The sequence below is a fragment of the Arctopsyche grandis genome, chromosome 11 (genome assembly GCF_051622035.1).
Source record: "Arctopsyche grandis isolate Sample6627 chromosome 11, ASM5162203v2, whole genome shotgun sequence".
NCBI lineage: Eukaryota > Metazoa > Arthropoda > Insecta > Trichoptera > Hydropsychidae > Arctopsyche > Arctopsyche grandis.
In genome coordinates this window covers 16,455,545-16,470,990 of record NC_135365.1, presented here as the reverse complement: position 1 = coordinate 16,470,990, position 15,446 = coordinate 16,455,545, and the positions used below count along the sequence as shown (strand labels likewise).

General features: G+C 31.3%; 2 protein-coding genes across 11 annotated transcripts in view; both read right to left on the bottom strand.

The window, feature by feature from the left end:
* Positions 1–4,140, bottom strand: part of Cad87A (cadherin 87A) — a 30,158-nt gene extending 26,018 nt beyond the window's left edge. Inside the window, exon 1 of the mRNA XM_077441817.1 lies at positions 3,881–4,140. The gene's annotated coding sequence lies outside the window, so the exon portion shown is untranslated. The remainder of the gene's footprint in view (positions 1–3,880) is intronic.
* A 3,540-nt stretch (positions 4,141–7,680) lies between these two features.
* Positions 7,681–14,770, bottom strand: Lsd-2 (Lipid storage droplet-2). Of its 10 annotated transcripts, none has more exons than XM_077441809.1 (6): positions 14,564–14,770; positions 12,163–12,367; positions 9,342–9,496; positions 9,013–9,254; positions 8,740–8,929; positions 7,681–8,373 (listed from the first exon to the last, which is right to left on the bottom strand). In XM_077441809.1, the coding sequence occupies exons 3-6, from the start codon at positions 9,475–9,477 to the stop codon at positions 8,084–8,086; spliced, it is 858 nt and encodes a 285-aa protein (XP_077297935.1). In that variant the 5' UTR covers positions 9,478–9,496; positions 12,163–12,367; positions 14,564–14,770; the 3' UTR covers positions 7,681–8,083. The 10 variants fall into 10 exon arrangements, with proteins under 10 accessions (XP_077297935.1, XP_077297933.1, XP_077297934.1 ...); XM_077441807.1 differs by lacking the exon at positions 14,564–14,770 and adding an exon at positions 12,523–12,686; XM_077441808.1 differs by lacking the exon at positions 14,564–14,770 and adding an exon at positions 12,469–12,670.
* Between the last annotated feature and the right edge of the window lie 676 nt (positions 14,771–15,446).

Genomic DNA, 15,446 nt, shown 5'->3' with positions numbered 1-15,446 from the left:
TCAATTCAATTTTTTTCTTCACGAAAACGAGCAAGGCTAGAGAAACACGTAATGTACATTAAAATTTACCAAAAAAACTGTAATCTTGTATATTTTCTTGAACGTTACCATGTGTGCAAGTGCTAGCTCATCTTCGACATTGCGTCATATCAAGATGAAAATTCGTATAGATATGAGCGCAATATATTTCGGAACCGGTTATATAATCAATACATATAGCGTATTGAATTCCATTTGGAGAAAGTATCATTTACGCCTGACCTTAAGAATTCCTTATTAAAAATAATTATTACGCATAATGTTTGGGAAAATATTCACGTTTGACGTAATAAGATCAATCGCCATGATACATATGTATGTATGTACGAACAAAATTTAATCGATTAGTAATGTGCTAATATTTGATGAGTAATGGAAATTCAATTCATATTTTCACTCGAGAAAGCCACTAATGAAAGTGTTTGCAAATTTCAAAAAAATATACGACATCATAGTACAACACGATTTCATAAAGATATCATTCGATAATTGTATTCATCTACTACATATATGTATATTACCCATTTGCGTGCAATAAGGTTTATAAAAAATATTGTTTTTGTAATAAAAAGAAAAACACAAAAAAAGAGAAAATTTATTTTCTTCGTAAAACAATACTTATTCTGTTACATTATCTAATGCCCTAAACAATGAATTGGATTAGTTTTGCAGTATTGCGGATTGAAAAGTTTGGAAATCAGTTTCTCACCTACATATGTACATATTTATATGTACATTGACAAACATGATTATGATATTAACGCATGTATATGTACTAAGGGCGAAAACGGTTACACGACAATTGGTGCAAGTCCAAAAGGTTCAACGACAAAATGTACCCGAAAATTAGTGCACTGACAAAATGTACCCGCGACAAAATGTTCACGCGACAAAATGTACCCGCGACAAAATGTTCACGCGAAAAAATGTCCACGGAAATAATGTTCAAGCGACAAAATGTTCATATATCTCAAAACAAGAGGTAAATAACCAAATTTCATCTCAGCTGCTAGATTTACATTAATATATATGTACAATCAGGGCCGCTGAGAGGTGGGGGGGGGGGGTAAGCTGGGGTTTAAGTTTCAGGGACCGGACTACTTGAGGGGCCTCGTGTTGGAACTTTCAACTGATCGATATTGATATTTTATATTATTCTACATACATAAAAATACATATATTTCTTTAATGCTAAATATTTATTATTTTTCGATCCGCACATTCTTTGTGTCCATGTGGAATTGTACCTGTTATATCAAACTTTTTTATTCGATTATTTCAAAAAATAGCATTTAACATATACATATTTCTGATAGATAAGTTCTGATAGATCTAATAGTTCTGATAGATTTTTCGCGTATTAAAAATATATTTATAAGATTTCTTTTTTGGTTTGTCATAGGGTATGGAATAAATTTTCCAGGGCTTGAGATTCCTCTCGGTGGCCCTATGTACCTATATAATGTTATATTTGGTTTCATCACCGAAATTTTTGCATTATGAAAACAATGCTTTATATGTATGCATGTATGTATATTTAAAAACAATTTACAAAATTAGAACCCATAGATCAATCATCAACAATTATTTGAAAAAATAATTTAACATTAGCTCGTTTGTATGATTACTTGGTTTTCTGATATTTTAATCTTTAGATTTACCATTAAATACTTAAATTTTCCATTTGAAAAAACGGTCGTCAAATTTGACGGTACTGCACCGAAGTTGAAGGCTTCAAATTGGCGCGTTTTATCTTAACTTTCCCTCGACGAAGCGACCTTCGACAATTGACTTGTTTTGTTGTTCTCCAGCCTCGCGTCTCGACCACGGAACAGCGCTTTCCAAATGATCATATCGTGCTTACAAAAAATTTAAGTAAAAACATAAACTATCCTCTCAAATTCATCACATAATGCCGACATAATATTACGCACCAAGACGTTCCTAAACTATTAGAAATAAATGCATGATAGATTATTACAAAAATGTATCAGCTCAAATTTCAACCTACTCCAGTTGGAATAATTACCAATTATAAAATCGAAGGAGCGTTTGAAGAACGTTGTATTTCCACCTACGCCAATGGAAAGATATTAATTGCACACGTATCTCGAATTACTCCGATCCTGCATATGTCATCCAGCCATGAATTAATCAAAGTCTATTAAAATCATCATTAGCGGTCAAATATTTTTGAATGCCAGTGTAGATGAAAAATGCACAGCAGTCGGTAGGTATGATTCTAAATTAAGTATGTACAATAAATCAAGTTATAATATACATAATTGAGTTGAGTTTACAATTGTCGGTCACATTGACAGCGTTGACGTTTGCATGTAAAATGTATTGAGTGCTAAACTAGCACTTAACGGAGTGACATCATTTCGATTGAATACCGAAGACGTTTCTCATCGGAAGGTGAGCAAACAGTACCGAAATTCTTCTGGTGAATTTGCGATACGACTATGTGGTCGAATTTTCTAACACGTGCTTAAATTGTAAAGAGAGAAAAATTGCACTGGTAACCCTCAAAAAGTGACAAACTGAATTTGCTCGCATTTGTCACAGGACAATAGCTCTTGGCGAGCATTATTTTTCTGCACATATTCCTACACAGTTGATAAATAGAAAATATAAGATCGAATTGTTCGAGCTTGAAATAGGATATTTCATGATCATTTCCTTTTCATGATTCAATTTTCACTTCCTAGACACATATACATGTATGTATTATTATATTCAAGGATTTTAAAATAAAATTCAATAGTTATCATCTCAAACTATGCTATTTCGTATCAGGTTAAATTTATATGCAATATATTTGTATATATTTAGAAAAATAAATTTAATTCTACTACATATGTATTATATATATATAAGCATGTTATTGGTACTTAAATTTACAATATATTGTACATTGATTACTGCCAACTAGTATTTTGAACTGAATTTATGAGAACAATAACATCGGCTCACAAAAAACACCTAATGCAAATTGTGTAATTAATTACAAAATTTAATGATATAACCAAGGCTTTTATCGATATTTTCTATCAAATTATATCGTGAATGGTATTTAACAAAAATAATGGACTTACATATTGAAAAAATAAGCTATTTATGAAGTCAACGTATTGTATTCCGGAAAAATTACATTATTTGCCTATATATCTTTTTAATTTACATTTTTAGTAATAGTAGTGTCTTAAATACACTTTCAGATTACATTTTTACAGTTCAGATCTAAATCTAGATTCAACTGCTCAAAAGAACATATTCTTTAAAAATTAGATCAAGCAACTGTGCCGAAAAAAAAATACACACCTGATCAGCCAAAAGATTTTGCTCATTGACCATTTACACAAACGAACATGACCAACAAATAAACATTCTATTCAGATATCGTGAGAGCATTATACGCAATCTTTTCAACTACTGGAACACAATGCAGCTTAACAAATTCTTGATATAATGTTACATTAACAACAGAGAACATAAAATCCGTTCTATTGTCCCTATCGTCGAGCATATTTTTAGTGTTTCAAGAAAAATTCAACTTTGAATTTGATCAAAGAATACAATCATCGGGGAATCCGTGCTAATATACACATATTAAACATTCGAACGACCGAATAATACTGTTATCTCGAAAGACGGGTGGCGGTAAACCGATTCGAACCGAGCGATCCAATGTTGGAGACTGTTGTACGTCAACGGAAAGACCGACCGCGGATTCGAATGGACCAAATCAAAAGTTGGATATAGCACTGGCATTCTTGGGTATCCGGTTCGAGCAAACTACGGTAGTATTCGCTATATGAGTATAGTTAGCGGCACTTACGGCACCACCGTACGTAATCCCAGTCTAAGATGGCATTCCTCTGGTGTGGCTGTGCCGGGAGCCGGCTCGCTTCTGCCAGGATGCTGAGGTCCTCGTCTCCACACTATCAGGACATGGTCACCTTCACAAGCACACACACACACACTCAGCCACCCACACTTTATAGACCGAAGTGTACCGTTATACCGGTATTCCGATATGCCGGTCGAGCACTATACACCACCCGCACAAGTGAACACCACTGCCGTACTAACTGCTCCACCAGGTCGCCCCACCTTGCACACACCTCACCAGGTATATGACCCAACACCTCCCCTCCATCCTCCTTTCGAGATTAACCTTTGAAAGGCTACCTTTCGATTGCACCGCAGCACCGCACCCAAGAAATGCAAGGCGACACGCGTCACACTCCCACTAAATACTAGAAATACGGAAGACAAACTGCATCATTTTCACACTACATATCTATGTAAAGGTAGTGCTATCCATATCTTTGTCGGAGGACGTGTAGGAAAATGCTAACAAAAGCCTCAGGATATTTCATATGTCAAATCAATATTACAAAAATCGCTACGGAGAATGCTAAAAATGCTGCAGAGAATACGAGCATTGCACTTCATTCAGAATTAGTGTAGCTAATTCCTGTTCGAAATTTGTTCGTTTTCGTGCAGATGAAACTATCCATTTTAGAAAATAAAAGTTTTTGAGCTCTTTTTCCTATTATGCTGTACATTAACATTAGAATAATATAATACTATGGTTACTATGGTGCCCGGTGAAATAGCATCGCATAGGTTATGGTATATTAAGCTATTAATTGAAAAAAAATTAAAAGAAATATGTCGGTCCTGTGTTATGTTTAATTGTTTAATATGAAAAAAATGGTAAAAACTACCTACCTACCTGCATATAAATAATATAAAACACCATTAGAAAAATTAATTAATTAAATAAATTTTCAATAGATGGCGCTAAATTCTCAGAGACTTGCTTAGAGGAAACATTGGTAGCAAGCAATATATATAGAGGTTTTTTATTTTATTATTATATTCGTACATTTACATTCGTACAGTTTTAGCTGTGACGTACATATGTCGAATCGAAACGACTATTATGGTACTGGGAGCGTTATCGTACACAGATACACAGACACACAGAATAGCGATATTATATAAAAAGGTCGCTTGCTGGCAATACGTTTTTGAATTATTGGTAGAGGAATATTTTTGAGAAAAGATGATATTCCAGGAATTGATGGGGGGGGGTTCTGAATCTTAACCCTTAATACAATTTGCAATATCATGGAGTTTCATGCTAAAGTCACTTTAAACCAATAAAATCTAAGCTATAAATACTATAATGATTTATAATTTATTTATACATATGTATAATATATAATATTTGTAGCATTAGCTACATGGATGAAAAAAATAATTTGTGTAACAATGTATGTACATACATACATACTTGAATTTTTTGTTGAAAACCCATTACAACGGAAATAAGATGACAACACTGTGTTTATCATAATTCTTTATGGATATGAATATATTTACATATTTACATAAAAATCCAAAAGAGAAAAATAAGACCAAATCAGATGGAAAAGCCTTATAATAATTTCGAGTAATTTTCCCGATTTAATATATATATTTTTAATTGTCTTTAAATTATAACATGTAATGTGAAATTCTACACTTTCGGACTTTTGAAAGTGTCAAATTCTTCATCATCACAAATTAACTAAAAACTTAGTTTTTTTTTAATCTCACAAGTCGCAAAAAAAGCAAAACATTTTAATACAAAAATTTGCATTTATTTTGGTGTTTTGTTTATATTTCTAAAATGTGTTAAATCATGTAACTACAAATTCGCATTTATATAATTCGAGTAGACTTCGCATGCTTCATTTTGGGATAAAAATTTGCATGTTTTTTTATTAAAGCACATATACTATATCATCTACTCACATATACTATTTCAGCAATCCTTTGCCAGATTTTTCAATCGATTGCTGTTTTTGGAGTAGTACTCTCGGAGTGTGCCAGAGTTGTCAGCCGGTGAACCCACCGACCAACAGCAGGTAAATAGTCGTTTCAATTGCGTATCATCCAATAATTCATTTATTCAATTTCAATTTTAATGGAAGTACAATAGTGCGATCCACTCTTGCTAATCAAAACAACCCAAAGCTTCCTCTCAAGAATTTGAATGTCATATGTTGTATGACAATACATAGTGGAGCACGTCTATATAAAATTATTTAACGAGCAACGGTTACAAAGTTTACATTCAGCAATCTTTCAAATTTTGAACTTATCCCCATGGTAAATAGATTATGAAATTATATTTCGTACATACTAATAACTGTGTCGACGTGTGCTAAATTGATACATTGTTGAAAAAATATGATTTTTGGTATTCTAATACTATTCTACAAGTAGTGTGGTAAAACATAATCTATTTTTACTTTATTTTTATTAGACAGGTAGAATCGATGCAATATAAATTGTAATTCAATATGATTAACATATGTATCTACTATATATAAGCAGGGCCAATGAGAGGGGGGGGAAGCTGAAAGTGCCAGGGCCCGGACTACTTGAGAGGTCCCGTGATGGGACGTTCGACTGATCGATATTGATATTTTATATTATTCTACATAAAAATACATATATTTCTTTAATGCTAAATGTTCATTATTTTTCGATCCGCGCATTCTTTGTGTCCATCATACCTGCTATATCATACTTTCTTATTCGACTATTTCAAAAAATAGCATTTAAGAGGGCTGTACACCCGAAACCTTAATTTTGTTGCCGTTGCTTTCTTCGATATATATATCGAGTGAATGTATATATTGAGTGAATGCGACAATATATATCAATATATATATATATATATTGAGTGAATGCGACAGTTGCGCTTCGACCAGATAATACGTATTTTAAATCGATAAACTCGAGGTTTCGTATTCTCCTATTTTCTCCTCCAAAACTGGACCAATTTTTAAAAAAATTCATCATCGATATGAGAAAGATATTTTCTGTGCAACTATGCGCGTATTTTTTTTAAAATCGACCGTGAAATAAGCACGCTGGACTCTTTTCGTGGGTGTAGAAAAGAGGCGATTTTATAGATGTTTGGCGGCTCCTAGCTCCTATAAAAAATAACTAATCAAAAAAATAAAACGATAGATGCATCCCAATGGTGGATATCCATAGCATATTAAAAAATAATTTCTCTAGTGCCATAATTGAGGAAGGGAGAAGTGTAATACGTTTTTATGGACAAGGCGCTGGTGTCCAGCCCTCTTAACATTTAAGTATTTTTCTAATAGTTCCGATAGATTTTTCGCATATAAAAAATTAATCTATAAGATTTTTTTTTGTTTGTTTTAGGGTATGGAATTATTATTCCAGTGTCCGGGATTCCTCCCGGTGACCCTGTGTATAAGTAATAAAAAATCAAAAGAAAAAAATAGGCTATACAACTTTTACCATGACATTTCTTCTATTAAATGAATACCACTCTATAGTATAACATTATATAATGTTATATGTACATATTTTAGATTGGTATATAGTATATATGTATGTAGTATTATGTATATAGTATGGGTGTTTAGTATTTTGTACGAACACTTATAAAAATCTTTTAATGAAGATACAAGTCCCCAAATTGCATATGATTTTTTTATTACAGATTCCACTATCTATTCCAAATATTTTGTAATATTCAAGAAATTAAATATTATAATCAAAATGTATTGTCAGGAAAAAATAAATTACAGCAAAAATACTTCACAATTTTAAATTTATTCATAATTTAGAAAAAATACAAAATATCTTTAATGTGTACATTACATATGTACATACATAAATAGATTGATTTTTCGATTTTATTCTATCAGCCTTCAGTTACAAAAGTTCTGTTTTGAAATAATAATTACTATAAAAATAATATTATATTATAAAGCGATTTAATAACGGATGAACGTGCGACAGATATCAAATCTGTAGATTTAAGTGATTTTATAATCTACTTTATGATTTCATAGATCTTTCAAAAGAAATTATAAAATATAATACATACACCCATGCAAAACATTTTATACAAATATATTTATTAAATAAAACTTAACCTAAATGCATTAACATTATTTGAATATGAAAAAAATAAATATACAACTGAGAAAGAATGTTATTTGCTTTCATCTGTTTTCTCTTCTTTTTTATTACTCTCTTCATTATTTGTGGTGGCTACGGTAGTTTCAGTTGATTGCGATGCATCCTTTGCGTCGAAATAGTGCAACAGTTGGGTTAATTGCAATACTGCTATCAACGAAGCAACGTATTCTTTGACATCTTGAACTTTAAGGGTTCTTAATTGGGTCGACACATTTGTGTACACTCGACGGGCCGCTTTGTTTGAGAGTCTTCCTACTGTTTGAACAGTGTGTAAAACGGGATCTTCAGACTTCGAAATTGGAGCTGTAAACAAACATAGAAACATTGTTAAAACTATGGAATATGAATAGCTTAATACAGTATTTCAATAAAATTGATGAATGATGATTGCATGAAATTGGATACAATGCCTTCTTAAATATCTTAAATATGTATATAAATATTATAATTACATGCACATGTTAAGCTAATAATTTACTATAATATTTTATTGAATTCTTGAATAAAATATAAATATATTCGTTGTATTATGTAGTAAAAAATTATATTTTAATTGCATAAACTGGATGAATAAATTTAATAGTACATATGAAATGATATCAATCATTTCATGTTTGTCTTGATAAATTACTTAAAATATGAATGAGCGCTTTTATATCATGCCATCACCATTAGTTTCATCTTCTGTAACAGCTGGGAAATAATAGTCAATCAATCTTTCAGCCATTGCTGTCGTTGAATCAACACCGGTGATGGCCATTTGTCCATATTGCGTTGCTAATACTTCATTGGCTTTGTTCCATGAGAGTTCTTTCAAAGTCAGAGCTTTATTTTCCCCATAAGACTTGGCGGCACATACCTTTAAATGTTAAGACAAAAAAATAATCATCCAAAACATTGAAAATAATAAATTGACTAAAAATAAATGTAATTTATATGTACCTTATTCAATGTGGGTTGGACTGCGTTTGTAACTGCATTTTTTGCAGCTTCGTATATCTGTTGGGGTTCCTGATTTACAATAGGTGCTTTAATTTGAAGAGTCTGTATTCCCTTGACGAGTGTCTGATCGACCAAGTGTATCGGCTTATCCAATTTGTGAACCAGAGGACTTGCAGTACTCAAAGCCCTTTGAACAGTTGTTTCGGCTGTTGTCAATGCCCATGTTAACATGTAATTAGCTCCTAAAAATTGTAGAAAACGTTTTAATAATCTTTACCTTAGTTAATTATTCATGAATAAGTTTCATTTTAAGTAAATTTGTTATGTACCTTTAACTTTTTCGTAAGCACTGGCGCCTTGATTATATGCAGCTTCCACTATCGGTAATTTCATCACACAATCCAAAGATTCCAAATGGAATGCTGGTTGTGGAATTTCCGAGACAGCTTGTGCTTCTGTAGACATATTTGCTTTGATGTTAAATCTGTAATAAAAATAAAATTTGTTACATACTTGCATTTATATGTAATGATATAATCTAAAATGAGATTGTTTTGGAGATCAACTTTTGCACAAAATGTGTACGAAACATACAAAAAACGGGCCAACATATTCAAAATTATGTATACATGAGCGAAACTGGTTTGTTTGCATCAATTATATCAGTTGATGTTACAATGCGAAGAATATATAAATATAGTATCCCACAAGTTAAAGTAAGTATGAAAAAGTAAAAACCCTAACATTAATTTGGTATACAAATTAATAATAATAAAATTTTCAAAAAAAAATCAATTTTATAAAATTTATGATACATGTGCAATTCTAATTAAATATACCGAATTCAACATTAATGTTTTGTACTTCAATGATCAAGATTTAATTCAAAATAAAAGGATTATTTTTATTCTTACATAGTAACAGCGATAAGTTATGTTTTTCAGATAATGTCAAAAACTTGTAAAATAGCGATAAGATATTGAAGTTCTTGTTTTAAAAATACGTTCATATTATACATATACAAAAAAATACATTACTGATAATAAATACTACTACTTTATCAAAACTTTCGTGTGGAAACAACATTATTATTGCTATAATATTAAAATTTTGCTAAGCATCAGTATCGATATGATACATGTATATTAATAATACGAAGCATATGTTCAAATAAACGGTTGATGATTCTAAAATATGTCATATTAATTATACATTGTAGCAGTTTAAATTATACTTCAATCATTATATTTTTTTTTCCTAATCGTAATCATATCTACAAGATATTATTTGTATGGAAACAAATGACCAAAAACCAAATTAATGGAAAAAACGTTCTCCAGTAAACGAAGCAGACTATTTTATTCATTAATGTGAATTGATATTATTATCATAGTAACTGATTTTTTTTTCATTCTTATCACTGATTGTTATTTGATTCTAGGAATGCGTAATGTATTTTGCGAAATTGATAATATTGTATTAAAAGTACATTCAAAAATATTTAATAAAATCTATGTACATATGTATTGTTACTTTGACTCAAGTTTGAATTACATAAAACATATGTATTTCGCACATTACACAGTGCAATATTGTTACAAAATCTAATACAATTAAATTCTTCAGGATTATGATTTTATAAGTTATAAAGAAGCTTGAAATTAAGTCACAGAGGATAAACAAATTTTAAGGACTAAAAGCTTTACTATATTTTAACTAACGATTAAATTGGAATTAATGTAATCATATATGTATATATACTATCGCTATTCTGTTTGTGTATCTGAGATAAAGCTCGTCGTACTATAATAGTCGCTTCGATTCGACATAGATATGTAAGTCACAGCTAAACCACTGCCGAAAAAATGTACGAATATAATTACGAAAGAAAACAACTTCTAAATATGTATACTGTTAGCTACCAATGTTTCCTCTAGGCAAATTAGTATCTGAGCATTGAGCGCCATCTATTGAAAATTTATTTATTTGATTAATTAATTTTTCTATTGGTATTTTATATAGTTTATATTTAGGTAGTTTTTACCATTTTTTTTTTCATATTAAACAATTAAATATAAATATTAAATTAAATATATTAAAAAGGTATTTGAGAAAAAAATTCAAACGCGTGTGGATCAAACACAGGACCGACACATTTCTTTTAAAAATTTTTATTTAATAACTTAATATACCAACACCCATGCGATGATATTTCATCGCGTACAATACTAGTTATATTATATTTATAGTAATACAATAAGTTTTAATAACTTTTAATACAATAAATGGCTTGCGAAATTATAGGGTTATACATAGGTATTATAAGAGGGCTGGACACCAGCGTCTTGACCATACAAACGTATTACACTTCTCCCTTCCTCAACTATGGCACTAAAGAAATTATTTTTTAATATGCTATGGATATCCACCATTGAGATGCATCTATCGTTCTATTTTTTTTATTAGTTATTTTTTATAGGAGCTAGGAGCCGCCAAACATCAATAAAATCGCCTCTTTTTTACACCCACGAAAAGAGTCCAGCGTGTTTATTTAACGGTCGATTTAAAAAAAAATACGCACATAGTTGCACAGAAAATATCTTTCTCATACCGATGATGAATTTTTTTTAAAAATTGGTTCAGTTTTGGAGGAGAAAATAGGAGAATACGAAACCTCGATTTTGTCAATTTAAAATACGTTTTATCTGTTCGAAGCGCTACTGTCGCATTCACTCAATATATGTATATATATATTAATATATATTGTCGCATTCACTCAATATATATATCGAAGAAAGGAACGGCAACAAAATTAAGGTTCGGGTGTACAGCCCTCTTAATATGCCAACACCCATGCGATGATATTTCATCCGGTACAACACTAGTTATATGTATTATATTTATAGTAATACAATAAGTTTTAATAACTTTAATACAATAAATGGCTTGCGAAATTATAGGGTTATACATAGGTATTTTAATGATCCATATCTAGCACAATTGAACGAGACTACATAATGGGATTGTTAGGAAAAGACGCTTCGTTATGGACCTCTCAGCCGGAAAGACCAACGTATTAGCGATTCTATTCACAAAGGGCGGACAAAATGGGGGGGAATATTTGAGGATAATATGGCGACGATGACTTACAAGTATCGGAAAAACTAGTCAGACCACAACACGGTAAGCGTCCACGATTGACCACAGACCGAACACTACTACTATCGCGACTACCGTAGCAGACTGCGTATATACTGACGCGAGAAAGTTGCACTTTGGACATCCTGCAAGGTGACGCACCGGCTTATTTTTTTAGCACTTTGACTACTAGCTCCCTCACCTCCCCTCCCCTGGTCTGTAAACACACAAAAAATGCAAACATACTCATACCAAATACTAGAATTAATGAAGGTCGAGTGAAAACTCTGTGATATTCGCGCGATACTTGAAACCTACCGACGATGTTGCGCAATTCCGGTTATTGCACTTGGATTGCCATAGAAATCTTACCTATATTATACTATGCTCACGTGTCAACGGTTCCTAGAATTCATCTCGCTTATTCATACTATTGTGATACTTTGGATCGTAATAGAACACGTGGCCCAGTACCGATAGTCTTACGACGGAAAAAAATAGTCGATTGCCGCTTGTCACTAAAAGCAGTGCTCTCCAAACTTCACGCTTATAAGACATGACATTAAAAGTGTGAAATGTAAACTTCAATGTCTTTCAAATCGATGCTCTTGATATCAATCATATATGTTTATTTCAAAGGTCTCGAAGATTTTTCATTTCTATACGCCACAACTCAACGTTCATTTAGATCAGGCGCGTAACTACTATGCCGAACGGGTATGCGGTGCATGCGGGGCTTTTTAAATAAAAAATACTAGACATTTTTTAAATGCAAGTCTTGGAAGTCAAGTTATAACTTTGTTAAGAAGTGATCTTAAGAGGGCTGGACACCAGCGCTTTGTCCATACAAACGTATTACACTTATCCCTTCCTCAATTATGGCACTAGAGAAATTATTTTTTAATATGCTATGGATATCCACCGTTGACATGCATCTGTGCTTTTATTTTTTTTGATTAGTTATTTTTTATAGGAGCTAGGAGCCGCCAAACATCTATAAAATCGCCTCTTTTTTACACCCACGAAAAGAGTCCAGCGTGCTTATTTAACGGTCGATTTAAAAAAAAAATACGCACACAGTTGTATAGAAAATATCTTTGTCACACTGATGGTTATTTTTTTTTTTAAATTGGTCCAGTTTCGGAGGAGAAAATTGGAGAATACGAAACCTCGATTTTGTCGATTTAAAATACGTATTATCTGGTCGAAGCAAAACTGTCGCATTCACTCAATATATACATTCACTCAATATATACATTCACTCAATATATATATCGAAGAAAGGAACGGCAACAAAATTAAGGTTTCGGCTATACAGCCCTCTTAATGCAACATTGTCTATTAAACAGATTTCGGATTTGTAAATTTCAAAATATAATTCTATAGAAAGTGAATTCGCTGAAGTGTGCACGGTATTTTTGTTATTTTTCACTTTGCCGGTCACTGTCGCTAGTGTTGAACAAACTTTTAGTAAATAAGCATTAATAAAAGACTATAAAATAAATTCGAAGAGTCAACTCAGACTCAGTGAATTAGCAATATTATCGATTGAACATGAAGAAACTTCTAAATTGTCTTGTAATTCCAGATGTAAAAGATGTCATTCCAGATTTGCGACTTCGAAGGTAAGGAAAAGGAACATTTAAAGATCTGTTCATACCTATCCAGCACGACCCGTCGTGCTGGATAGGTATGAACAGACCATAAATTGTTAATTATCAAATTAATTATAATAAAAAAAAAACCACTAAACGGGAGGGGGGGGCTTTTGCTAACAATTGCATGCGGAGCCAATTTTTCTAGTTACGCCCCTGATTTAGATATTCAGAAATTAATTTAAAACCGATTGTTATTTTTAATATAAGAAAATAACCGGGAACAGAGAAATTGTTACATTTTCCTGACCGGGAAGTTAAGATCTCAAGATCGACAGATCTAAAGAATATATATATACATATATAGTACTTGCAGGCATTCAAAATTTAATTTGTACATCTTGCACATAGACTACTGTATTATTGTAACAAATTCTAACCCAAAATTTTAATACTATTATAATCCAATTAAATGTTTATTTTTCAATTTTTTAAACATAAAATAATTGCTCTCAGCAGAAACTAACAGTTAAGATAAATAGACATATCTTATGGTCATAAAATAATACATACTAGCATTAAAATCTCTACACGATTAATAGTTACTCTTAATAACTGAACATTTTATTTCACAATTCAAGTTCAACCATGAGAACTTTTGCTGCTTATAAATATAATATAAAAATTACTGATGCTAAGTATCACTAAAATAAAACATTTACAAATGTTATTCATCATGTCCCAGTATTAATGTTTATACCTTTAAATTCAACTAAAACTTGAAAAAACAGTGTAAGCGAATTGTATTGCATACATACATAAATACACCTTCAGGTTATAGGTTTTTCTTATTTACTCTGTATACATCCCAAAATACTTCTCAAAATGACACAGTTCACTGACCAATTTGAATGTTATTTTAAGCTTCCATATTCAGATATTGTTACCAAAGATGTATACATATGTACATTATAAATACATCGGCCATTTACATACATGCGAAGTGCATGAATATTGACCAGATTATCAATTAAGCAAAGTGCACAGACAAAGGTAAATTCTGGGGGGACTATGATGTGTTTCGGAAAATACAACAATTGCTTTGAATTCCTCAATTATCTCACTGGTCAGCTATCGTATTTTTTTGGCACTTTGGATGGATTTATCAGATTGCAAAATTATCAAAACGAAATCCCATCTGATAAAATCCCCTGTGTGATCTTTGGTTTACATTTTAATGGACATATGTACATATGTACCTACTTCGTTATCAATATTTTTAATCTAGAGGCAGACACCGACAACTTAATTAATCATTTTTTTGTGATAACCACATATATTGTATTATTATTCTAAAAATCCTTAATCCATTAAAAAATAAAATAATTAGTATCTTCATGAAATTTATTTAATTTGCTTTACATATTTGCACTTGGTAAGTTGTGTATAAATTGCTTCGTAAATATTCTTTGAATATAAATGTTTTATATGTAGAATTAAAATGAACAATCTTTTCAACAGCATTGTATGTACATAAGTCAGACGTAATCGGTATCGTATGATTATTCTCAGAAATCACCACAGTTCGAAGTTCAGATGATAAAATCTCGCTACACAATATCATCAGTTAATCAGGAAATTTCGTCACAGCTTTGCACTTAAAACTTTTTATTATTTTTATATGTATGTACATATGTATAT